The following is a 27,610-nucleotide window of genomic DNA, read 5'->3' as shown; positions in this document are numbered from 1 at the left end:
TTTCCTATAACATAATTTTAATTGGTTGTAGTCTAGTTTATGAATATCCATGAGTTATTTAATTAATGTCAACCATTTCATTCTTACTGCACTCTATTATACAGAAAGTATGAAGAATTTCCTTGTAAACAAGTCTTTGTGCTTAATCCCTAGTTATATAAGTAGATGAATTCTTTATGGTTGATATTCCTGTAAAATAATCCTTTCTAACCACTTGAGTGATCTTTCATTATGGAGAAGTCAGTAAACACAGAAACAAAAGGAAAAGTAGTCATGTTTTTCCATCACACAAAGACAGTCACAGTTGATATTTTGGTATGTATTCTTTGTTGCTTTTATAGAAATACACATGTCCTCTATGTGGATATGTATTTATATATACTTTTTCTTTTTTTTTCTAAAATTGTATTATACCATATCACTATTATATGTTTTTGAATTAATTTATTGTTATATATCCTTTTTAATAAAAGAATCTTTTTTGATTACCTAAAAAATAGTTATTGAACACCTTCCATTTAACAGGCACTGTTTTTAAGGGTTGAAAACATGAGAGACAAAGTCTCTTGCCCTTATGCAGTTTATATGTTAGTGGAGTAGATTAATAATGAATGAAAAAATGTATGAGGTCATTCTTGGAAGTACCAGGTATGATAAAGAAGCAAAACAGAGCCAGGCCATAGAAAGGGATGTAATGGGAGTGAATATAAGAAGGGAGGTTTCTTCAGATAAGGACACCCTGAGATAGCAGTTTTAGAACAGAGACACCTGTGGCACCAGGGAGTGAGCCTTGCAAATTCCAGGGAAGAGTATTCTAGGTAGAGGAAAGAAAAGCATAGAGAACCCGAAGCAGGAGTAAGTTCTGCATGTTAGAATACAAGAAGGGGAGTGTGGAGGAAGGGTGAGCAAGGGAACAAATAGCCCAGGGAATTTCGCCCAGGTTAAAGATTTTTTTATGTTTTCTGGTATTCTAGAAATGAGCATGTTTTAATTTTGATATTTGGGAATTGAGTCTAGTTTACTATAATTTACTAACTGTCCTATAATGTGGAAAGATTTTACTAACAGAATTTGTTATTGTGATTAAAATGTGCACAACATAAAATTTACCTTTTAGAAACATTTTAAAATGTGTAATTCGGTGTTGTTAAGTATATTCATAGTGTTATACAACTACCCTCACTCTTCATTTTCAGAACCTTTTCATCAACTGAAACAGAAATGCTGTACCTTTTAAATAGTACTAACTTCCCATTCCCTGCTCTCTTCAGTCCTTGGTAACCTCTAGTCTACTTTCTCTCTGTGTGAATTTGCTTACTCTAGATACCTTATATAAGTGGAATTGTACAACAGTCACCCTTTCATGATTGCTTTAGTTTACTTAGCATAATGTTTTCAAGTTGCAGCCATATTGTAGCATGTGACATAATATCCATTGTATGTATATGCCTTATCATACAATGTTTTTTAAAATTCACTTTGTAAAAACTTCTAAATTCTTTTAAAGGGCTCCCATTTTTCTTTAGCATTGTTATATTATTTTTTTCTTTTTTGGTACCAGGGATTGAACCTAGTGGTTCTTAACCACTGAGCCACATTACTAGCCCTTTTTATATATTATTTAGAGACAGGGTCTTGCTGAGTTGCTCAGGGCCTCATTAAGTTGCTGAGGCTGACTCTGAACTTGTGATCCTCCTGCCTCAGCCTCTAGAGCTGCAGGGATCACAGGTGTGAGCTACCGCCACCACATTGGGCCTGATAAATTCTTTTTAAAAATTTTAAAAAATGCGTTCTTTTTAGGTATACATGACAGTAGAGTGTATTTTGATATGTTATACATATATGGAGTATAACTTATTCTAATTACGATCCTGTTCTTGTGATTGTACATTATAGCATTATTAAATTCTGATTTATACTGATTTTTCTTTCAGAGATTTTCCTCATAATAAAAGAAATGTATATTCTGCTAAGAATCTTCACTAACATAAACATCATTGTTAATTTACCAGTTGTGTATTGAGTACTTTCTGTGTGCCAGTTGCTGGGCTCATTGCCTTAGGTACATCTGTCTTGTTGTTTAGTTCTCATATCTATCATTATGCCATGTATGGGAAAACTAAGGTCTAGAAGGGTTGTGCATTATTACACAGCAAGCACTGGTAAGGACCAAATTTAAATCAGGTTTATGTAACTCCAGAGATGTATTCTGTTACCCATTTTGTGACACTGTCTCCTTTGGGAAACATAGACTACTCCCAGTCTGAGCTTCAAGTAATGACAAAGAGCTATGACATTTAATTATCTGTTAATCACTATAAATATATTCATGTTTTCAAGCTTTTTGAAAGGTACAGGTCATAGTCACAGGTACCTTATGTCTGAATGCCATTATTCACAATAATGTATGCAAGCTGATAGCTTATTTGTCTAGTATTTTTACGTGTCTGTAGTGTAGTGTATCTTCTCTCTGCTTAGGGGGAACTGCCTGAATGATCCTTTTTCAAGGTTTCTTAATCTCTTTCCCCAGTTGAGAAATGGGAAAAGAGATTTTATTGAATTGGGTCACGAGTTACTAACTGAAAGAAACAATTAAATGATTGTAAAATTATTTTTTTCTTTGACTCTTTGGTGCCTGTTTTTTATATTTTTATTCTCTTTGGCATACTTTATGTACAATCTTATTAGAACTTTTCAAATTGAAACAATCTGCTCTGTCGCAGAGGTGGGCCTGGGATAGCTACTAAACTGTCTTCTAAATTCTTTTCTAGTTCTTTCATCATTTGTTTGCTTGGATGTTGACTAACATAATGTCCTAGGCCAATTTACTAATGGAATACATAATTTAATACTTTTCTTGGCATCTTTATTTTCTCAAATTGAGGAGCCACAGGAAGTTCAGTTTTTGCATTTTGAGTTAGAAATTTTAATTCTTGTTCTTTCCTTTATACCTTTCTATGCACAATTATTTTAGAAAATGATTGCTTTTGCCCAGGATTAATGACTCCCTTAAACTTTGAAGTTTCATTGGGGAGAAACAATTAGCATTGTTTAAAGCATTAAAATAAAGGAGCAAGCAAGTTTTAATCCAGTGTACCCTTGATTTTTTTCTCACTGTTGGTTGGATTCTGATATTTAAAAAAAATTTTTAAAACATGTTTTTATTTTAGCTGTAGGTGGACACAATACCTTTATTTTATTTTTATGTGGTGCTGAGCATCAAACCCAGGGCCTCACGTATGCTGGGTGAGCGCTCTACCACTGAGCCACAAGTCCAGCCCAGATTCTGATTTTTTTTTAAGTCCTTTTTTCCCTCTTGCTTTCTTGAGAAAGTAAATACAACATTATCTAGCATGGTAGTTCCCTGAGTTTTGACAGTTTAGTGGCTACAATTGTTTCATTTTGGCAGCTGAATGACAGAATACAGAATTGTCTGTGAATCACATGAGTATAAACACGTTTTTGGTTCTGTTTGGTGCATTAAAAATTTCATTGATAAATTTATATGTGGTTTTTATCCTTTGACTCTTTGCTATGAATAGATCCTTTTAAAACATTAACTTTCTCACAGTGTAACCACTGAATGGGCTGATAAGTATTCGTTTTGTGAATGATGTCTGTAATTCTCTTTGCTAAGGTAAGGGCTGGAGGGGGGAGTCTTCAGAAATGCTTCTATACTTTTTTTTTTTTTTTTTTTAACATTTTTTAATTGTAAACAAATGGGATACATGTTGTTTCTCTGTACATGGTGTAAAGGCATACCATTTGTGTAATCATAAATTTACATAGGGTAATGTTGTTTGATTCATTCTGTTATTTTTTCCCTTCCCCCCACTCCTCCCACCCCTCTTCCTTCCTCCATTCTTGCCCCCCTCCCTAATCCTAACTCTAACCCTAACACTAACCCTTCCCACCCCCCATTATGTATCATCATCCACTTATTAGCGATATCATTTGTCCTTTGGTTTTTTTGAGATTGGCTTATCTCACTTAGCATGATATTCTCCAATTTCATCCATTTGCCTGCAAATGCCATAATTTTATCATTCTTTATGGCTGAATAATATTCCATTGTGTGTGTGTGTGTGTATATATATATATATATATATATATATATATACACCACAGTTTCTTTATCCATTCATCAATTGAAGGTCATCTAGGTTGGTTCCACAATCTGGCTGTGGTGAATTGAGCAGCTATGAACATTGATGTGGCTGTATCTCTGTAGTATGCTGATTTTAAGTCCTTTGGGTATAGGCCAAGGAGTGGGATAGCTGGGTCAAATGGTGGTTCCATTCCAAGTTTTCTAAGGAATCTCCACAATGCTTTCCAGAGTGGCTGCACTAATTTGCAGCCCCACTAGCAATGTATGAGTGTACCTTTCTCCCCACATCCTCTCCAACACCTGTTGTTGCTCGTATTCTTGATAATCGCCATTCTAATTGGGGTGAGATGGAATCTTAGGGTGGTTTTGATTTGCATTTCTCTTATTACTAGAGATGTTGAACATTTTTCCATATGTTTGTTGATTGCTTGTGCTTCTATACTTTTCTGAATGGTTACTTGTTAATTTTTTCAGGTCATGTCTTAAACTGACAAATACTATGTATTTATCAGAATAGGTATGTTGTGGGCTGAAAAATGACATTATTAATATAAAGTGTCAAGTTTGAAGCAATTTATAGCAGAATTTTCAGTGAAAGGGACTTAATCATTGTATTTATTTTATGAACCTCATAATTATAGTTTGATTGTTCAACAAATCTTGTGTTCAGAAGTGTATTATAATTTTTCCCCAATAGCTTTGTGCCCATTTTCTTTTCTTCTTTTTCTTTTTCTTGTTTTATTTTAGTAAAGAGTTTTCTTTTTTTATTTTTACAGACTGCATTTTGATTCATTGACTCCAATGGTGTACAACTTTTTATTTCTGTGGTTATGCACAATGTAGATTCATACCATTCTTGTAATCGTACGTGTACATAGGATAATGATGTCTGTCTCGTTCCACTGTCTTGCACACCCCCACCTCCTTCCCCTCTTATTTCCCTCTACGAAATCTGAAGTTTCTCCATTCTTCTCTCACTCTTGCCACCCCATTATGTATCAGTGTCCACTTATCAGAGAAAACATTCAGCCTTCGGTTTTTTGGAATTGGCTTATTTTACGTAGCATGATATTCTCCAATTCCATCCATATATCTGCAAATGCCCTAATATTATTATTCTTTATGGCTGAATAATATTTCATTGTGAATATTACAGTTTCTTTATCCATTCATCTATTGAAGGGTATCTAGTTTGGTTCCACAATATAGCTATTGTGAATTGAGCTGCTATAAACATTGATGTGACTGCATCACTATAGTATGGTGATTTTAAGTCCTTTGGGTATAAACTGAGGAGTAGGATACCTGGGTCAAATGGTGGTTCCATTCCAAGTTTTCTGAGGAATCTCCACACTGCTTTCCAGAGTGGCTGCACCAAGTGTTTGGAGGATCTAGCAGGGGAGTGCAGCTACTTGTAGACCAAAGAAAGGTCCTCCTTTGTTGGGGAAGGTTGTCCTCTTTGACTAAGCATGTCGCTTTGGGAGGGGCGCATGTGGAGCAGTGAGGGAGGAAGGGACACCCACCTAGCTAACGAGATCAGCCGAATCAACCCTGGTGATCAATGGGGTGATAGATTTCGCAGCCATGTCACCCTCACATCCCCAATTACTTTTCTTTAAAAGATTTGAACTATGAGTTTATTATCTGTCATTATTGAAATTCAAATATGGAACTGTTATACCTAAAAGCAAAATAAGGGCAGAGAGCCATGAATTAGGGAATATATATTAGGGAATTAGGGAATATTAAAAAAGTAGTTTCCTGAACAAAATATGGTTTTATTGTAGTTACAAGTCATCTATCATATTTTCTACTCACCAAGGGTCGTTTCTCTTTTATCACCTACTGAATTGTGGCCAGTGACATTTGGAGGCATTTTCTGCTTCAGTGGCTAATATAGTTGATCATCCCTCTTTATAAAGGAAAGTATTATCCACAATATTTGCTAAATTTTTATTTTTCTATCACAACTGAACATTTGTGCATGTTTACTAGATCATTTTTTTTTTAAATTAAAAAAAAATTAGGTTCTGGGGATGGAATTCAAAACCTATAGATTTTATGTTTGAGCTACACCCCCAGTCATTTTTCTTATTTTCTTTATCCTACCTTGCTCCCTCCCTCTCCTCCTCCTCCTCCTCCTCCTCCTCCTCCTCCTTCTCTCTCTCTCTCTCTCTCTCTCTCTCTCTCTCTCTCTCTCTCTCTCTCCTCACTTTCTTCTCTCTCTCTCTTTTTTGAGATACTAGGGATTTAACCTGGGGGTGGTGGTGCTCTACATCTGAGCTATACTCCTAGCCCTATTTTTAAAATTTTCTTTTGAGGCAGGGTCTCACTAAGTTGGTAAGGCTGGTCTGGAACTTACAATTCATCAGCCTCAGTATCCTGAGTTGCTGGGATTACAGGTGTGCACCACCACAGTTGGCTCTACTGCCAGACCATTCTCAAAGTTAAGGCCAGAGCCATTTTTCATGCCAGAGGTTTGTAAATGGAGTTTAAATACAGAGGAGTTGTAAACTGTACAGTGACATTCCTCATCCTCCATGTTATTTAATTCAAAAATTGATTACCTGATACAAGTAAAGAATAGTGAATAGTATAGAATAGTATTCACCAATAGAAGTGGTGAATAGAATTTGTTCTACATTTTTGGTGACGTGGTAATAGTTGGTTAGAGAGACATCCTACCCTTCATGAATTCCTCCCTATAGGCCATTTTAGGGATGTGATGGCTATATTTGTAATAAAGAATCTTATGATTACTTACTGCCAATCCATACTTGTCTAAGTATAAAGACCACAAGATTGGGTGCCAAAAGATCTGAGTTTACAATTTTATAAATTTAGCATTATGTGGGCACTTACAAGCCATAGTTAAGCAGTGTTGGTGGGTAATTGGTTAAATCTTTCTGTCGTATAATTTATGAAACTCTTTAGTATGGAAGTGTTCATTGACCTAGCCATTGCACTTTTAGAATTTATACTAAAGGAGACAATTTCAGAAATGAATGTAGAAAGATACATGTATAAAGACATTTATAACAGTTTTTATGATAGCAGAAAATTGCTAACAACTTAAATGTACAGAAGTAAGGAGATTGGATAAATAAATAAATAAAAATCTGCATGTTGGAACAACATAACCATTAAAAATAATTATATGTTCATAGAAAAGGAAAAGAATCAATGGTGTATTCAGTGGTGAAAGCCAATTATAAACCATTTGCACAGCATGATCTTGTTCATGTGAATTGTTTGTATATATTTTAAAGATGTGTACATTTATTTAACTTTTTTGTGTAAGTTTGAGTAGTTTTTTATTTTTATGGCTCACTTTTTCAGACTTATTTAGAAATAACTTAGGTTCATGGAAAGTTGCAAAAAAATGTACAGGGAAGTTCCTAGCACCCTTTGCTTACCCGTAACATCTTGCACAACTACAATGCAACATTAAAACCAGGAAACTGACACGGTACAATCACTAGAGCTCACTGATGGTTACACATGCATCCATTTGTGTGTGTCTGTGTAGCATTATACTATGTTTTCATATTTTTTAATTGGTGTATTAAAATTATACATAGCATTATCCTGTTTTATCACGTGTAGATTCATATAACCATTACCGCAATCAAGAAACAGGACCCTTTCTTTATCTTTTTTTTGTACCAGGGATTGAACCTGGGGCGCTTAACCACTGATCCATATCCCTAGCCCTTTTTATTTTTTTATTTTGAGAGAATCTCACTAAGTTTCTGAGGCTGGCCTTGAACTTGCAATTCTCCTGCCTCCCGAGGGGCTGGGATTATAGTAGTGCACCACCATGCCTGGCAGATCCTGCTTTTATGTGGAACTGCCAAAGTTTTACCTGCTTCCCTCCTTCCTAACAGGGGAAGACAGTGCTGATAAATTACTTTTAAGTGTATTAAGGAATTCATGTTTGACAGTTTAATACTGGTGTGTGGGGGGGTTTGTTGTTGTGACTGTTGAGGGTTAGGAAACTTGATTGAGCTGTGTGCTGGGCACTTTCCTTACATTGCCATATGTTCTTTACAACTTACGTGAGGTGGTTGTATCCTTCCTTTTTACTGAGAAGGAAACTGAGACTCAAACTAAGTAATGTGACTGGGTTATACCAGTAGAGAATGCAGACTCTGGGACTTAAATATTCAACTTTGCAATGTGTTCACACACAGTTTGAAAATCCACATATAGTGTCCTTGAGTTTTGTTAATTGATGGTAGTGGTTAAATTGAGAGGTAGTATGTTTGGTGAGCACATTTTGAAAGTGATCAGCATGTGAATCCAGTGGTTACAGAGGTGTTACATATTCTTGCTGTTGAAATTCATTCTAGTATTTTAATTTGGTATAAAATTTTTGTGGAACTTAACCAGAAGTTTTAAAGATGATGTACTTGCCTGTGTTCTGATTTAGTAACAGTTAGTGGTTTGACCAAGTGTGGTAGCCTGACATTTGGCAGAAGTGGTTAATTATGCTGTTGTGGGCACATGGTTAGGCCTTCCTTATCTTATGTGCTAGTAGAGACAGAGACATTATTATTATTATTATTTATTATTATTTTAAAATTTATTTACATGTGGTGCTGAGAATCAAACTCAGTGCCTCATAGGTGCTCATAGGTGAGTGCTCTACCACTGAACCACAACCCCAGTCCCAAAGCATATCATTATTGTTGTTCTAATTATCTGTTAAAATTTTTTTTTTGCCAAAAATGTCAGGATAGTTATAGCCAGGGTCAGATTTTTTTCAAACTAATATTTTATTAAATATGGTGTCATTTAGCTACACTTATCTTCATAAAACTACTTTTTTTGTGGTAAAAAGAATCCAAACTGCTGGACCTTCTTAGGTAGCCCTTGAAGCTCTTTGGCTGACTCTTGGTCATGCCATCACTTCTGTCCCCCAAAGTTGAACTTGCTTGGAAAATCCACTGGGGTTAGGCACAGTCCTGGATGAGTAGGGCTGGTTGGGTTCATCATGTCTGCTTCAAACACCAAGGTAAAGGGATTCAGGGCATTCCAATCAGCTGGTGATGGGGGCAACTTCTTGCCCTCCTACCTGTCCTGTCAGGTCATCAGTTGAGTCAGATATTTATTATTTTGAGACAAGGACTCACTAAATTTCTTAGGGCCTTAATAAGTTGCTGAGGCTGACTTTGAACTTGTGATCCTCCTGCCTCAGCCTCCCAAGCTGCTGGCTTTACAGAGTCAGTTTTTTAACCACTGTATCTTGCTGCTGTTGATACTGTGTTGAGTTTTGTTAGTGTGTTTTTGATTTTTTGCTTAATGACTCATTACATTTGGGATAAAATCCAAACTCCTTAAATGGCAGATTATTATTTTTCTCTGTTTTACCTTGCCAGTCTTCTCTGCTACGTACACTCCTTAGTGACTTAACTTTATCATGATACATGTTGACAGACTTAGCAGAGGTGGCATAGATGACATTGATCAAGGCCAGTTTAGAAGTAATTTGGAACTGGGTGCAGTGATTCAGGTCTGTAATCCCAGCTACTCAGGGAGGCTGACACAGAAGGATCACAAGTTCAAAGTTCAGCAACTTAGCAAGGCCCTAAACAATTCAGTGAGATCTTGTCTCAAATTAAAAATAAGGGCTGGGGATGTAGCAATGGGTTCAATCTCTGGGACCAAAAAGCGGGGGGTGGGGAGAAGAAAGGAAGGGAAGGGAAGGGAAGGGGACGGGGGGGGGGGGGGTGGAGAAGATAATTTGAAGGAAGGAAGATAATTTGGTTGTATTTTTGGTATTCCTTGTGGAATTTTGTAGCAGTGCCCTTACAGCAGTGAGTGGAGAGTGAGGTTGGTGGTGATGGCAGTTGTCTTCCTTGGGATATTCTTTTCATGAAATCAAAGTAAGGAGGTATATAGGTTTAGAATTTAGCCCAGAAGTGGCAACAGTAATGTTTAATAATTTCCCCATGGTTGTGAAAATTTTAGTAACCATTTCCTTGGTGAATTAATTATCCTCAGGGAAGCCCAGTGGAGGTTCTTAAAACTGTGGAAAACTCAATCTGTTTTAGATTTTTTTATGGAATGTATACGTGTGTGAGATTTTGGGGTACAGTTCTCTAGTACTTTAAGGGTCATTGTTCATTGGGATGTCACTAGCAAAACTGAGATTCCCTTTCTGTGATGCTGCCCAAATGAGAAGAGGGTGCCTGATATTCTGTCACATAATAAGAATTGCTCCAGGTAGTCTTAACCTGGAGTTTGGATCAGTATGGTTGTTTATGTAAGTTAGTTTGTTTAGCAAAGGTCTGACTAAGAGATTACTAGTGTTAAGCATTTATTTCTAATCTTCCACAGTTGACAGTTTTCTGATTGTTCTAGAGGTATGGAGTTTATGTATATACTAAGTGTGAAGTACTCTGTGTGGTTCTAATTTATTTAATATGAAGTATTGTGAATATTTGTTGCCTTTTTGTCCCCTTTTTGCATGTTTCCAGTGCCTCAAGTCTGCCTTCAAAAATAACATTCAGTTTCTAATTGTAATTGTCTTGGAAACATTGGCATGTTTTTGCAGTACCATTTTACTTTTATTTACTGCAAACGATGATTTGTTAGTTGCCTGCTGCCAGAACATCTGAGCTCATTTGTTTAACTAAAACGGTACCATGCATAGATGCCTATAACAGGCAGTGACAGTTACCAACCACCCCAGTTGCTTACCACCTCATTATGGCTCTAAGTCAAGCAAAAGGGAAAGCAGATTATTCCTAAAATGTTCCAATAAGTTTAGAAAACTGGAGAATGAAGGGATGAGAGGGAAGAAATTCTATTATAACAATCAGTGTGTTGGTTTTGGCAGGGATGTGCCTGGCTGATTTCCTTTGTAGAAATAAGTAACACTTCAGAGTGCAGAAATTGCAGGAGTACAACAGACAGAGCCCTGTGAGTCTGTTATTGAACAGATAACTACCAAGGGTTTTTATTCTGGTGGAGCCAGGCAGAGTAGGCGATGTATGAGTGAGTGAAGCACTTTCCTTGTTCCCATAGAACATATAATCTAGGCAGTGAAGATGCTTTCTCCAGGATGTAGTGATTACTGAGGCAGTGGTGGCTATGTGTAGGGGGGCCCAGATCTGGTGGGCCTCATCACAGAAGGCAGGTGCTGGCTGACTTGCCACAAGGGGGAGCTTTCCAAGAAATTAGACTGCTTCAAAAAGACACTTTATTTTACACTTGGAAAAAAAAATCTTTTAAAATATTTTAATAAAAACTTAAACTTGAGGTCAGAGCTTGCCTTAAGGGCTGGAAAGTAGGAAGTGTTTCTTCAGGAGCAAGGGAAAATAGTTTTGTCCTCTGCCAAGGAAGTGCCTGACAGTGGCATTTATTCATTCAGTAAATTTTTATTAAGGGCCTGCTTTGTACCAGACTGGGAGTGCTGTGATGAACAAGGAGCTCACAGACAAGCAATTGGGCAATCTTACTACCTTGGGCTCAATTTTGTGATTGGGTCCTTTTCTCACCTGGTCTTAGGTGATCAAGAAAGTTTCTTGGAAAAAGGAATGTCCATACCAACCTTAAATGTCGGAGTTAATTCCTTTTTAAAGGCTAATATTATATTAAAAATAAATCAGAACCCTGTTTTGGGAGCACCCAGCAACTCTCTGTTGAAAGGAAGTCGGACCGAACTCCATATTCCGTCCAACAGCATACTTTCCCAGCTTGGTAGTTTGCCATTACTATGTTGATTGACTTTCATTCAGGTCCCAGAATGTGCCAGTGTCTCTGTGACTGCCAGAACTCTTGTCTGACTTCTCTTCGTCCTTCAGGACAGAAGTTCCTTCTTCCTTGATTCCACCCAGGGGAGTTTGGGTACATGTCTTAGAGCTCACACAGAATACTGGTCTTAATTTTTTTTTTTTTTTAAGTACTGGGAATTGAACTCAGGAGCCACATCCCCAGCCCTATTTTGTATTTTATTTAGAGACAGGGTCTCTCCGAGTTGCTTAGGGTGTAGCTAAGTTCCTGAGGCTGGCTTTGAACTCATGATCTTTCTGTCTCAGACTCCTGAGCCGCTGGGATTATAGGCGTGCACCACCACGCCAGGCTGGTCTTAATTTTTCACTTGCACTGTACCAAGAAGTCTGGCTTCCTCATTCCTCCATATAATCTGGAGGCAGAGGGATCTTTTCACAGAGCCTGCATACCCTTGGTGCTTAGTCAGTGTTTGCTGAATGAACCAGATTTAATAACTTTTGAAGGTTGTAGTCATGTATAATTGAAGCTCTTGGTTCTAGCCAATTGTAAAATAGAGTGTCATTTTACTGAAAAATGTAGAAGCACCAGATTTTATACATGTGGTCTGGTTATTAACCTCATAAAGCTTGTTATAGTCCTTTGCATTTTATACCTCTTTACTTTTTGCCTGAGTAACCAAAAAACTGAGTAATTCATGGTTCCTACTACCTCCTGTTAACTAAATACTAATGTGTATTTTTAAATTGTAGCACAGTTTTTAAATTAATTAAAAGTCTTTTGATGTTAACAAAAATCAATTTGACTTAGACTGTGTGACAAAGGGGGGGAATATGTGATGGAGAGACAGGGGCAGCTCATAAAATCCAAGACTAGGAACACAGCGAGGCTTCAGGAAGAATTGGAACTGAGAATTGGAAGGCCTGCAGGAATCCCAAGTCTTTCTGTTTGTCTTTTTCAGCAAAGCTCTTTTATTCATCTTTCTTGTGAACTGGCTTTCTGTTTCTCAGTGGGTAGAGGGTGGCCTCTCATAATGCTCAGTTTTGCAGCCAGGTTCCAGCCATATGGAAAGCCTGTTTTTCCATCTCAATTCCAAATTCCCCAAGACTTCAGGCTTGGCTCAGGTTGCATGTCAAACCCTGATCCAGTCAGCAGCATGTGGGGTCATGCTGACAAACCTGCTTCTGCTCATATCTAAATTGTAGGTGGGAAGATGGAAAAAAAGGGTTGAGGGCAGAGAGACATTGTGAGGCTGCCCGGCACTCTGAAAACATCTAATAGAATGATAAATACTGGAGAACTGTAAACCACTGTGAGGTCCCTTCTAATTTATCTGGTCCCCTGAATCAATCTCATATGAACCTGAAAGATTTAACTCTTCAAAATCATATTCACCCTTTCTAATATGAATGTAAATTGAGACATTTAAGGTCATGGCATATTCACATGTTGTTGGTCTTAGTTTTCTGTATATGGAAACATTTCCTCCCTCCCTCACTCCCTCCCTCCCTCTTTTCCTTCCTTCCTTCCTTTCTCTTTCATTCTTCATTTTCGTGGTGCTGGGGATGGACCCCATGGCTTCATGCCTACAGGCAAATGCTCGACCAAAGCCACAATCCCAGCCCTGATGATATTTATTATATGTGATACTGTCTTCAGTTATTGGGAAATAGGTCCTAGCAATTCTGTTCAATATGAATATGAGGGGAGCCATACATGTGATTTAAAGTTTCTAGTAGCCATACTGAAAAAGTAAAATGAAATAGGTAATTTGTAAGTTAATTTGAAAACTGCATTGAATCAGTGTATCCCAAATATTATAATTTCACTAATATAAAATTAAGAATAAAATATTTTCCATTTTTTCCTGAATTTTTGCAATATGGTATATTCCAAAACATTTCAATTTGGAATAACCACATTTCAAGTGATAACTACTTGTAGCTAAACAGTTTTAGAACTGTCTAAAAACATTTGGTTTTCTTCCTCAGTTTTTCTAAAATTTCTTTCTCAAAGGCTTTAATGTTAAAAGATCACTCTTTTAAAAAGTGCCCTTCATCACTATCAGCAGAGAACTCTAGGGGGCGGAGAGATGAGTAGGGATTTTAAAACCAGCCACAGCAGAGGATTTGCTGTGCCACCTATATTGGTGAAAAGGACATGTAATTAACCAGGTTTCCAGGTTGGAAGCTGTTGCCTCTTCTCAGATTTCTTATTCCTGCACTGTCACTTAACCTCTCTGGGAGCCTCAGCTTGCTCATGTATAAAAATAGGGCTTATAATAGTCCTGTTCATTAGAATGAGATTTTCATGGGATTTAAATACACTGATAAATTTGAAAAATACTTTTAAAGACATTTATAGGTTTTAAATTGAAGGCATTACTTTAATTTAACTAGGGGTAAAAAGTCCACCACATTTTGGAACCAATAAAAACTATTATTTATTGAGAGTTTACTTAGTGCCAGGAAATGTTCTGAGTGCTTTATACATATTTTATAATTTAACCATAACATCAAACTTATGAAGGTACTAGTATTTCTTTTTTTTTTAAGTTGCAAAATATTTATTGTAAAAACAGTCAACAGAGGTTTACAATGCAAATATTATCTCAGAACATTTCCCCTTGGTTCCTGAATTTGCTAGGCTCCTATGTACCAGCAAGTCTCTATTAACATTTCTCAGGTTTTGTGGTCCTTTCAAATAGTTGATTGATTGTATGGATATATTGTATAGAAACAAAAATGCATCTGATACTAAAAACCAACCAAAAAGTAAAACAATAAAAACCTCAAAAAAAAAAATTCCTGTTCTGTTGTGCTTTTCTTTTACATTTCCTACAGGGAAACCTGTATATCTCAGATGCTTTCAAAATTTAATAGTAAAATAAAATTAGTGCCTTAACAAACAGTAAGATATCAAAGAATTCTCCCATCACAAGTTATTGAACCAAACCCCTTACAACATTTGGAGGATATTCAGATTTAAGAGATTTTTTTAAAATTTAGAATTTAAAATTCTAGACTGCCGATTTTCCATATTTAAAAGACTATAGTTATTTGCAGCATACAAATGGAAAGTAGTGCAATTGCATCAAGTTTTATATGATAAATATATTTTCAACCTCATGGCTGTCTCAAAAGCAAAGAGTGAAAAACTACCACTTCCCAAAAGCAATCTAAAGTTCACAATTTAGAAAAATCAATTGCTACTCTATTTCCATAGATTGCAAAATTATTTCAGAAATAGATTAAACATACAATTGTTTAAAAAAATAGAAGTTGTGTTGGGCTTCATGAAAATATATAACACTTTGTAAATTCAAGAGTTTTATACTGAAATAGACAATACTTTTATACATATGAAGTCTAGTCAAACTTAAGAGTGGTCTTTTTTTTTTTTAATTAATTTATTTTTTTATTGTAAACAAATGGGATACATGTTGTTTCTCTGTTTGTACATGGCACAAAGGCATACCATTTGTGTAATCATAAATTTACATAGGGTAATGTTGTTTGATTCATTCTGTTATTTTTTCCCTTCCCCCCACCCCTCCCACCCCTCTTTACCCTCTATACACTACTTCCTTCCTCCATACTTGCCCCCCTCCCTAACACTAACTCTAACCCTAACACTAACCCTTCCCTCCCCCCCATTATGTGTCATCCTCCACTTATTAGCGATATCATTCGTCCTTTGGCTTTTGAGATTGGCTTATCTCACTTAGCATGATATTCTCCAATTTCATCCATTTGCCTGCAAATGCCATAATTTTATCATTCTTTATGGCTGGGTAATATTCCATTGTATATATATATACCAGTTTCCTTATCCACTCATCAATTGAAGGGCATCTAGGTTGGTTCCACAGTCTGGCTATTGTGAATTGAGCAGCTATGAACATTGATGTGGCTGTATCTCTGTAGTATGCTGATTTTAAGTCCTTTGGATATAGGCCAAGGAGTGGGATAGCTGGGTCAAATGGAGGGTCCATTCCAAGTTTTCTAAGGAACCTCCACACTGCTTTCCAGAGTGGCTGCACTAATTTGCAGCCCCACCAGCAATGTATGAGTGTACCTTTCTCCCCACATCCTCGCCAACACCTGTTGTTGCTCGTATTCTTGATAATCGCCATTCTAATTGGGGTGAGATGGAATCTTAGGGTGGTTTTGATTTCCTTTTCTCTTTTTACTAGAGATGTTGAACATTTTTCATATGTTTGTTGATTGCTTGTAGATCTTCTTCTGTGAAGTGTCTATTCATTTCCTTAGCCCATTTGTCGACTGGGTTATTTGAATTCTTGGAGTAGAATTTTTTGAGTTCTTTATAGATTCTGGAGATTAGTGCTCTATCTGAAGTATGATTGGCAAAGATATTCTCCCACTCTGTAGGCTCTTTCTTCACATTGCTGATAGTTTCCTTTGCTGAGAGAAAGCTTTTTAGTTTGAATCTATCCCAGTGGTTGATTCTAGCTTTTATTTCTTGTGCTATGGGAGTCCTGTTAAGGAAGTCTGATCCTAGACCAACAAGGTGAAGATTTGGACCTACTTTTTCTTCTATAATCTGCAGGGTCTCTGGTCTGATTCCGAAGTCCTTAATCCATTTTGAGTTTAGTTTCGTGCATGGTGAGAGATATGGGTTTAGTTTCATTCTGTTGCATATGGATTTCCAATTCTCCCAGCACCATTTGTTGAAGAGGCTATCTTTTCTCCATTGCATATTTTTGGCCCCTTTGTCTAGTATGAGAAAATTGTATTTATTTGGGTTTGTGTCCGTGTCCTCTATTCTATACTATTGATCTACCTTTCTATTTTGGTACCAATACCATGCCGTTTTTGTTACTATTGCTTCGTAGTAGAGTTGAAGATCTGGTATTGCAATACCCCCTGTTTCACTCTTCCTGCTAAGGATTGCTTTAGCTATTCTGGGTTTCTTATTCTTCCAGATGAATTTCATGATTGCTTGCTCTATTTCTGTAAGGTACGTCATTGGGATTTTAATTGGAATTGCATTGAATTTGTATAGCACTTTAGGTAGTATGGCCATTTTGACAATATTAATTCTTCCTATCCAAGAACATGGAAGATCTTTCCATCTTCTAAGGTGTTCTTTAATTTCTTTCTTTAGTGTTGTATAGTTCTCATTGTAGAGGTCTTTCACCTCTTTTGTGAGATTGATTCCCAAGTATTTTATTTTTTTCGATGCTATTGTGAATGGGGTAGTTTTCCTAATTTCTCTTTCCGAAGATTCATCACTTATGTATAAAAATGCGTTGGATTTATGGGCATTGATCTTGTAACCTGCTACTTTACTGAATTCACTTATGAGTTCTAAGAGTTTTCTGGTGGAATTTCCAGGTTCCTCTAAATATGTAATCATGTCATCAGCGAACAGGGATAGTTTGAGTTCTTCTTTTCCAATTCGTATCCCTTTAATTTCTTTGGTTTGTCTAATTGCTCTGGCCAGAGTCTCAAGAACGATGTTGAATAGAAGTGGTGAAAGAGGGCATCCCTGCCTTGTTCCAGTTTTTAGGGGGAATGCTTTCAGTTTTTCACCATTTAGAATGATATTAGCCATGGGCTTAGCATAAATGGCCTTTACAATGTTAAGGAATGTTCCCACTATCCCTATTTTTTCTAGTGTTTTGAGCATGAAGGGATGCTGTATTTTATCAAATGCTTTTTCTGCATCTATTGAAATAATCATGTGATTCTTGACTTTAAGTCTATTAATATGGTGAATTACGTTTATTGATTTCCTGATGTTGAACCAACCTTACATACCTGGGATGAAGCCCACTTGATCGTGGTGCACTATCTTTTTAATGTTTTTGTATGCGATTTGCTAAAATTTTATTGAGAATTTTTGCGTCGATGTTCATTAAGGATATTGGTCTGAAGTTTTCTTTCCTCGATGTGTCTCTGTGTGGTTTAGGTATCAGGGTGATATTGGCTTCATAGAATGAGTTTGGGAGGGTTCCCTCCTCTTCTATTTTATGGAATACTTTGAGAAGTATTGGAATGAGCTCTTCTTTAAAGGTTTTGTAGAACTCGGCTGAGAACCCATCTGGTCCCGGACTTTTCTTTGTTGGAAGGCTTTTGATGACTTCTTCTATTTCAGTACTTGAAATTGGTCTATTTAAATTGTTTATGTCCTCCTCGTTCAGTTTAGGCAATTCATATGTCTCTAGAAACCTGTTGATGTCTTCAAGATTTTCTATTTTGTTGGAGTATAGATTTTCAAAATAGCTTCTAATTATGTTTTGTATTTCAATCCTGTCTGTTGTGATATTTCCTTGTTCATTCCGAATTTTAGTGATTTGGGTTTTCTCTCATCTTCTCTTTGTTAGTGTGGCTAAAGGTTTATCAATTTTGTTTATTTTTTCGAAGAACCAACTATTTTGTCAATTTTTTGTATTGTTTCTTTTGTTTCAATTTCATTGATTTCAGCTCTGAGTTTAACTATTTCCTGTCTTCTACTACTTTTGGTGCTGTTCTGTTCTTCTTTTTCTAGGGCTTTGAGCTGTAGTGTTAGGTCGTTTATTTGTTGAGTTTTACTTCTTTTATTAAATGCGCTCCATGAAATAAATTTCCCTCTAAGTACTGCTTTCATAGTGTCCCAGAGATTTTGATATGATGTTTCTTTGTTCTCATTTACCTCTAAGAATTTTTTAATTTCCTTCCTAATATCTTCTGTTATCCATTCATCCTATAAGAGCATATTGTTTAATCTCCAGATGTTGGAATAGTTTCTGTGTTTTACTCTTTCATTTATTTCTAACTTCAATCCATTATGATCTGATAGAATACATGGTAGTGTCTCTATCTTGTATTTGCTAACATTAGCTTTGTGGCATAATATATGGTCTATTTTAGAGAAGGATCCATGTGCTGCTGAGAAGAAAGTGTATTCGCTCTTGGTTGGATGGTATATTCTATAAATGTCCGTTAAGTCTAAATTATTGATTGTGTTATTGAGATCTATGGTTTCTTTGTTCAATTTTTGTCTGGAAGATCTGTCCAGTGGTGAGAGAGGCATGTTAAAATCACCTAGTATTATTGTGTTATGGTCTATTTGGTTTCTGAAATTGAGAAGGATTTGTTTGACATACATGGATGAGCCACTGTTTGGGGCATAGATGTTTATGATTGTTATATCTTGCTGATTTATGCTTCCCTTAAGCAGTATGAAATGACCTTCTTTATCCCTTCTGACTAACTTTGGCTTGAAGTCCACACTATCGGAAATGAGGATGGATACTCCAGCTTTTTTGCTGAGTCCATGCGCATGGTATGTTTTTCCCCATCCTTTCACCTTTAGTCTATGGGTATCTTTTTCTATGAGGTGAGTCTCTTGCAGGCAACATATTGTTGGATCTTTCTTTTTAATCTAATCTGCCAGTCTATGTCTTTTGATTGATGAATTCAGGCCATTAACATTCAGGGTTATTATAGAGATATGCTTTGGTTTCCCGGTCATTTGGTTCATTTTTTAAATTTTATTTATTTATTTGTTTGACACAACTTGTTTCCTCCTTTATTTGACAATTCCTTTAGGATAATTCCTCCCTTTGCTGATTTGCTTCTTTGTTTTTCATCTCTTCCTCATGGAATATTTTGCTGAGAATGTTCTGTAGTGCTGGCTTTCTTTTTGTAAATTCTTTTAGCTTTTGTTTATCATGGAAGGATTTTATTTCATCGTCAAATTTGAAGGTAAGTTTTGCTGGGTATAAGATTCTTGGTTGGCATCCATTTTCTTTCAGGGCTTGAAAAATGTTGTTCCAGGCCTTTCTAGCTTTTAGAGTCTGGATTGAAAAGTCTGCTGATATCCGTATTGGTTTCCCCCTGAATGTAATTTAATTCTTTTCTCTCACAGCCTTTAAAATTCTGTCTTTATTTTGTATGTTAGGTATATTTTCATTATAATGTGCTTTGGTGTGGGTCTGTTGTAATTTTGTGTATTTGGAGTCCTATAAGCCTCTTGAACTGGATTTTCCATTTCATTCTTCAGATTTGGGAAATTTTCTGATATTATTTCATTGAATAAATTGTTCATTCCTTTGGCTTGTTTCTCTAGGCCTTCCTCAATCCCAATAATTCTTAAATTTGGCCTTTTCATGATATCCCATAGTTCTTGTAGATTCTGTTTTTGATTTCTTACCATCTTCTCTGTTTGTTCAACTTTGTTTTCAAGGTTAAATATTTTGTCTTCAATGTCTGAGGTTCTGTCTTCCAGGTGTTCTATCCTATTGGATATGCTTTCTATGGAGTTCTTAATTTGGTTTATTGTTTCCTTCATGTCAAGGATTTCTGTTTGGTTTTTTTTTCAATATCTCTAACTCTTTATTGAAATGATCTTTTGCTTCCTGTATTTGCTCTTTTAACTGTCGATTGGTGCGATCAGTCAACGCTTGCATTTGCTCTTTCATCTCATCATTCAGTGCGTGCATTTGCTCTTTCATCTCATCGTTTGCTTCTCTGATCATTTTAATTATGTACATTCTGAACTCCTTTTCTGTCATTTCTTCTGCCATGCTGTCATTGGGTTTTATTGATGTAACATCTAGATTTGTTTGCAGCATTTTCTTTCCTTGTTTTCTCATATTGTTCAGGTATCAGTGGACCGCTGATACATTGCAGATTTCCTCTATTGACTTACAATGTCCCTGAAGATTTCTATATATATCCCCCCTTAGCCTTCAGTAGGCTGAAGTCTTGGAGGAAGTTGATAATGCGGAGCTCCACAAGGAAGCTGCCTCTCTAGGAGTGGTGGCCTTCAGGAGGGGTATAATCCCTGCTAGTGGGCAGAGGTGCCTCCACTTGTTGACCAATGGTCATCCAAAGGGGACCTAGGCTGCGGGCTGAGGCAAGGCCTGTTTGGGCCTGAGTCTCTAGTTTTACCGTCCTTGTGGGGAAACCTCACCCGGCAGGGAAGACTCACCCGGTGGGGAGGTCTCGCTGGTCAGTACCCTCCTAGAGGTTCCCCTCAATTACAGCTACCGCCTGGGCTGGGCTGCCTTCCTCTGCAAAGTTCTCAGGGGCCCGGCCCTACCTCCTGGGCCTGGAGCCTCACCCTTCGCAGATGAATCTCTTTAGGCTGCCCCTCCTCAGAGAATCTGCCCGCAGGCCTGGAACCTTCGCTCCGCCCTAAGCCTGTCTCTGTGCGGCTCTTCCACCCAGAAGCCTCCTAAATCCTGGGACCCTGCTCTGCACCTAATTGCCTGGCTATGCGGCCCCTCCTCTGAGCAGCCACCTGGGGCCCCGTACAATCGCTCTGAGTCCCAGAGACCCGCCACACGCCTCTTCCTCCAGACAGCCGCCCAGTATTCCGGTGCGGTCACTAGGAGTCCAAGAAACTCACTGCATGCCTCCACCTCCCACCAACCACCCGTAGCCCTGGGCAATCAATCACTCCGAGTCGAAGTGACCCTCCCCGTTCCTCCTCCTTCTTCAGATAACCCCCCGAGTGTTCAGGAGTGGTCGCTCTGAGTGGCTCTGAATCCACATGACCCGCTGCACGGGTCCTACGGGCAACCGCCTGGAGCTCTGGTGCGGCCACTCAAGACCAAGCGACCCACCACGCTTCTCCTCCAGGCAGCCCCCCTGTGTTCAGGCGCTGTCACTTTAAGTCCAAACAACTCACCACTCGCCTTCTCCTCTGAGCAGCCGCCTGGAGCGCTAATGCAGTCACTGCGAGTCCAAACGTCCCGCCGCGCTCCTCCTCCTCCTCCTCCTACTCCTCCAGGCAGGCCCTGGGGTTCAGAAGTGGTCTGAGTCGAAACAGCTCGCCGCACAGCCCCTCCTCTGGCAACCGCCTGTAGCTCTGGTGCAGTCACTCCGAATCCAAGCGGCCATGCTCCTCCTCCTCCTCCTCAGGGCAGGCCCCGGTGTCCTGAGTCCACACAGCTCTCCTCGCCACTCTTCCCCTGGGCAGCCACCGGAGCCGCAGTGATTGCTCCGAGTCCCAGCGCTGTGCTGAGCGGCCTCCTTTACGGCGCTCCCAGCTGTCTGAGTTCACTGCTCCAGCGGGGGGAGGGGCGTCTCGCCGGCAGCTCTACTTCACAAAGTTTCCTGCGTTCCGGGACCACCGTCCCATCCGGGATGCCTCCCCAATGGGAGAGACTCACCCGGCTGCTTTGAGTTGGTCCCAAGTGTCTCAATATCTCCTCTTTTGAATCCTGAGTCCTGGAGCAACATGAAATGCAGCCGCCCTCTAGGCCGCCATCTTGAAACCTCCCGAGTGGTCTGTCTTGCTCATTCTTGCATACATTATTTTTTCCAAATCTTCAAGCCTAAATGGATCTGTACTCTCATGGGATTTTGTTTTGTTTTGTTTTAAGAGACTGTTTACTTTCAATGGTTTTACATTCTAGAAATAATGTCAATACAGATGAGTCTAAAACTATGTCTTACTTAACATAGAAGCAAATGTGATATAACATTTCTATGTTATTTATAAATTTCAAACTAAATTCCTAAGAATGGCAACCTAGTATTAATTTAAAATGTATATCTGACAATCATAATTTGGTACCTATAAAACATAAAAATACAGTCACAGCTATTTTTTGGAAACAATATTTCTTCATATAGAATGGAGATATTTATTCATATAGAATGGAGAAGTATTTCTTTCTTTCTTTTTTTGCGGTGCTGGGGATTGAACCTAGGGCCTTGTGCTTGTGGGGCAGGCACTCTACCAACTGAGCTATATCCCCAGCCTGAGAAGTATTTCTTATATATGAAAAAACTACAACATAAAGTTAGCAAACTAGTCCAGGGTTGCTTATCTGGTAAGTAAACTGGTGCGAGAATCTACCTTTTAAAAGTACGGAGTTGAAATATATAGAACAAAAATTTATAATTTTAGCCATTTTTAAATACAGTTCTGTGCATTAAGTACATACCCAGTCTTTTGTAACCATGACCGCCATCCATCTCTAGAACTTTTTTGCATTCCCCAGTCGAAACTCTGTACCAACTGAAAACCAACTCTGCATTATCTCCTTCCCAGCACCTGGCAACCATTTTCTATTTTCTTCTATGAATTTGACATCTCTAAGTACTGTATGTAAGAGGAATCATACAAGATTTATCTTTTTGTTACTGGCTTATTTCACTTAGCACAATGTCTTCGAGGTTCATCCATGTTATAGCATGTGTCAGAATTCCCTTATTTTTAAGTCAAAGAATATTCCATTATCTGTATGTGCTGTATTTTGTTATTCACCTGTCATTCAGTAGACAATTGAGTTGCTTCTGCCATTTGACTCTTTGAGTAATGCTGCTTTGAACATGGGTGTACAAAGTGGAATTGCTGGATCATATGGAAATCCTACTTTCTTTTTAACTTTTATCTTTTTGAACCTCCATGTGATTTTCAGCAGTGGCTGCATTATTTTACATGCTTACTAGCAGCACATCAGTCCATTTTTCCACGTCCTTGTCCAAACTTGTTATTATCTGTTCCCTTCCTTTCCTTTTCTTTTCTTGAGTAGTTATCCTAATGAAAGATAACAAACATCCAGTCAGTTGTTACTGTTTTTTTTTAATAATTTATTTATTTTGATTCATTGTAAACAAATGGGGTACAACTTGTTTCTCTCGTTGTACATGAAGTAGAGTTGTACATTTGTGTGATCATAACATGTACATAGGGAAGTGATGTTTGTCTCCTTCTGTTATTTTTCCTTTCCCTCACCCCTCTCATCCCTCTATTCCCTCTGTACAATCCATCCTTCCTCCATTCTTGCTTCTTTCCCACCACCCCCGTCTCTGTGATTTTAATTTGCATTTCTGGGATAACTAGTGATGTTGAGCATCTTTTCAGTTGCTTTATTGGTCATTTGTTATCTTCTTTAGAAAAGTGACCATTTAAGACCTTTGCTTATTTTTTTAGTTAGGTGGTTTTTGTTGTTGTTGAGTTGTAGGAGTTTTTAAATTTTGGATTTTAGTGCCTTATCACATAATATGATTTGCAAATATTTTTATCTGTTCTCCAGATTGGCTTTTTATTCTGTTTGATCTATATCTATATCTATATCTATATTTTATTGATTGATTGATTGATTGATTGATTGATTGTATCTGGGATTGAACCCAGAGTAGCTCAACCACTGAGCCATATCCCCAGGCCTTTTTTTTTTTTTTTTTTTTTTTTTTAATATTTAGAGACAGGGTCTTACTAAGTTGCTTATGGCCTCGATGAGTTGCCGAGGCTGACTTTGAAGTCGCAGTCCTCCTGCCTCAGCCTCTGAGATGCTGGGATTATGGGAGTGTGCCCCTGCACCCACCTTATATTTTCTTTTGATCATTGTGTTTTTGTTGTCATAGTTAAGAAATCTTTGCCCAACTCAAATGTCATAAAGCTTTCCCTTAGGGTTTCTTCTTAGTGTTCTGTATGTCTCTTGGTGCCCCATGTCTCTATGTCAGTTTGTATCTGTCTCTGTGTCTGTCTTGTGCCTTTGTATCTGTATATATATGTGTCAGTATTTTATGTATTTGTGAACCATTGAAGTTTATATATGTATTCTTTCTTTTCTTACCTTGTTTCTTCCTTTTCTTTTTAGTTGAACTATTTGTAAGTACTATAGACATCATGCTACTTATGTGTTTCCTAAATAATTGTAGCATTTTCCTAAATAACCAAAATCTGAGTATCAACACTACTTTAGGTTCAGCCTATGGGGCACCTGCCTTATGCTTTCTACTTTGGAATGCCTTTCTTAAAAATTTCTGTCTTCTTCCCACCTAATGCCTAAAAGACAGGGTACCCCAAGTTCTTCTGTTCTAACAATCTTATGTTGAAAATTATAATAAATGTCAAAGAACATTGAAAAATTGACATTTTATTATTTTTAAATTTATTTTTATTTTTGCAGTGCTGGGAATTAAACGCAGAGCCCTCAGTACTTGCTAGGCAAGTGCTTGACCACTAAGCTACAGTTTACTTAAATTTTATTTATTTATTTACCAGGGATTGTACCCAGGGGCACTTAACCAGCAAGTCACATCCCCAGCCCTTTTCCTATGTTTTATTTTGAAACAGGGTCTCACTAAGTTGCTGAGGCTGGCTTTGAACTTGTGATCCTCCTGCGTTAGCCTCCGGAGCTGCTGAGATTATAGACATGCTCCACCAAGCCTGGCTATGTTATTTGTTTGTTTGCTTGTTTGTTTGTTTGTGTATTTGATTTATTTATATATACATACACACATACCAGGGATTGAACCCAGGGGTGCTTAACCACTGAACCACTTCCCCAACCCTTTTAAGTAATTAATACACACATATATATATACACATACCAGGGATTGTACATACATACATACACACCAGGGATTGAACCCAGGGGTACTTAACATCCCCAGCTGTTTTTATTATTTATTTTGAGACAGGGTCTTGCTGAGTTACTTAGGACCTCAATAAGTTGTTGAGGCTAACTTTGAACTTGGAATCCTCATGCTTCAGCCTTCCATGTAGCTGGGATTAACCATCACTCCTAGCTTAAAGCTTTATTTTATATTTCTCATTTTATTGTTTACCTTGTGTACAATATTTTTTAAATTTATTTTTTTATTTTTTGTATATTCCTTTAACTGATAAGTATTTATAGTATTGTAGTTGTAAAGTACCTTTCTTCTTTTGTCTTTTTAGTACCGAGTTGAAGCTCTTGGAGGAGGCAACCATTTCAGTCTGCAAGGCTTTAGGTAAGGGAGAAAGTGTGTGTGTGTGTGTGTGTGTGTATGTGTGTGTGTAGGTGTGTAGAAGACTTTTTCAAATATTCTGTTACAGATTTTGCCAGTGTAATATGAATTGAATGAATGAAGTGATGTATTCTTGATGATAATAAGAAGTAGTAATTATTTCTGCTCATAGGATTTATTGATGTTAATTTATTGATACCATTCAAGTCAATACACATTGAGCTGTATTTGTAGTGGTAGTAATAGATAGTGCTAAGACATAGGTACTCTTTTGGCTTGTTGTATTTGTGAATGTTGAAGTACTGAGAAAAATCAAAGTATTAGGTTAGTAATGGACAGTTCATGTAGAATTCACCATTCATCCTGTGATTTGCCAATTGCCCTGACTACATAAGCTGTTGTTGGCTGTGTTAACCAGAATAATTGTTACTCATAAAAGTATATTAGGAAGCTTCTCCATGATAGCGTGATATTATGGTAAAAAGTATGGGATCAAAAATACTTTTATGATCTTTGTTTCCCCTTTGCTACTTTTTAGTCGAACCTTTATTTCCTCATCAAAGTTGAGGTTAAGAACAACTAATTTACAGGATTCTTGAAAGGCTAAAAATTATATAACATGAAATATCCAGTATAGCACAGAGTATCTAGTTGTCATGCAGTATTTATGTCAACAAGTATTTCCTTTTTTTGGGCTCATTTTTCAAATGCTTTACTTTCAAGTTGGTAGTAATTAGAATGGAATGTATATGCTTTTTAAAAAATGGTTTTAAAATGCAAATAACTGTAATTACCTTGCATTATTGCTTTGAAAATGAGAGAGAATGTGTTTATAAAATACCCAGTATAAGGAACTTTAAAGTGAGATTAATATTCTGTTTTAAAATCAAGCCATGTTGCCTGGAGTGGTGGCGTATACCTGTCATTCCAGCAACTTGGGAGGCTGAGATAGGAAGTTTGCAAGTTCTGAGGCTGGCCTCAGCAATTTAGTGAGATCCTGACTCAAAATAAAAAATAAAAAGGGCTGGAGATGTGGCTCAGTAGTAAAGCACCTAACCAAGTGCAATCATTAGTACAACAAACAAAACAAAACAAAACTAAAACAATAAATCAAGCCATGTTGATAACCATATCAGTTGTATGGGCAACTCTCATGTTAGTTACTTTACCAGAAACAGTCTTTGATGAAATATTTTGTATTTGAAAACAAATTATGTTGGTAATGACAGAGATGCTGTTGTTGTATTTGCCTTCAATTATAAACATAGATTAGACAATTTTATGCTAACTAGAGCTGGTTCTCAAAAATCATGTGGCAGTTTAATGCTGAAAATTACAGTTGTATATCACAGTGGTATCAGCGTAGTCATTGTGATGGTGGCTTTAAAGTGACCATGGCTTTTTATAAAACTTGCACTTAAATAATTGGAAGTTATATTTACTCATTAGATACATGGTGGCAAGCACGCTAAATATGTGTTTATCTCTATGTATATCATCCACTATACATACACATATACATACATACACACATGCACAAGATTATTTTAATGTATATGTGTATATTTTTTATGTATATTTTTGCTTGACATTGTATTAGAAGGCTGTCATTAAAAATACCTTTGGATACAGAAAAAAAGATAAATTTTTATTGCCAATAGCTCCACCAATCTTTTGAAATCTTGAGCCTACCATGGGATGTAGTTTTTAAAAACACATTAAAGATATTTAATTTTATTAATTTATAGTTTTGATCTCCATCATATCAAAAAGAGTATTGTGGAAACTATTTTAGAATGTAAGCTTCATGAAGACAGGAGGTTGTGTTTACAGGTGCCTCTAGTGCCTGAACTAGTGCAGGTGTATGAGAGTGGCTCAGTAAATACATGATGAATAAAAAGGTACACAAAGCTTTATTTTATTTATTTATTTTATGGTACTGGGGATTAAACCAGTATATTTCTTTTCCTTTTTTATTTATTTATTTTTTTACTTCATTTTTATTATAAACAAATGGGGAGTTTTTTGGTCCCTGACCCATCTGAGGGTCCAGGGCTTTGAA

At 37.2% G+C, this 27,610-nt stretch overlaps 1 protein-coding gene across 3 annotated transcripts in view; it reads left to right on the top strand.

Annotated features, from left to right (window-relative positions):
- DYM (dymeclin) overlaps window positions 1-27,610 on the top strand; it is a 397,677-nt gene that overhangs the window by 52,182 nt on the left and 317,885 nt on the right. For all 3 annotated transcript variants that reach the window (XM_079108988.1, XM_079108986.1, XM_079108987.1), the window contains exon 3: window positions 25,499-25,551. In XM_079108988.1, coding sequence (XP_078965114.1) covers window positions 25,499-25,551 — 53 coding nt within the window. The remainder of the gene's footprint in view (window positions 1-25,498; window positions 25,552-27,610) is intronic.

The sequence above is a fragment of the Sciurus vulgaris genome (assembly GCF_902686455.1).
Source record: "Sciurus vulgaris genome assembly, chromosome: 13".
Taxonomy (NCBI): domain Eukaryota; kingdom Metazoa; phylum Chordata; class Mammalia; order Rodentia; family Sciuridae; genus Sciurus; species Sciurus vulgaris.
The sequence above is the reverse complement of the archived record's forward strand: the minus strand, read 5'-3'. Positions and strand labels throughout refer to the sequence as shown.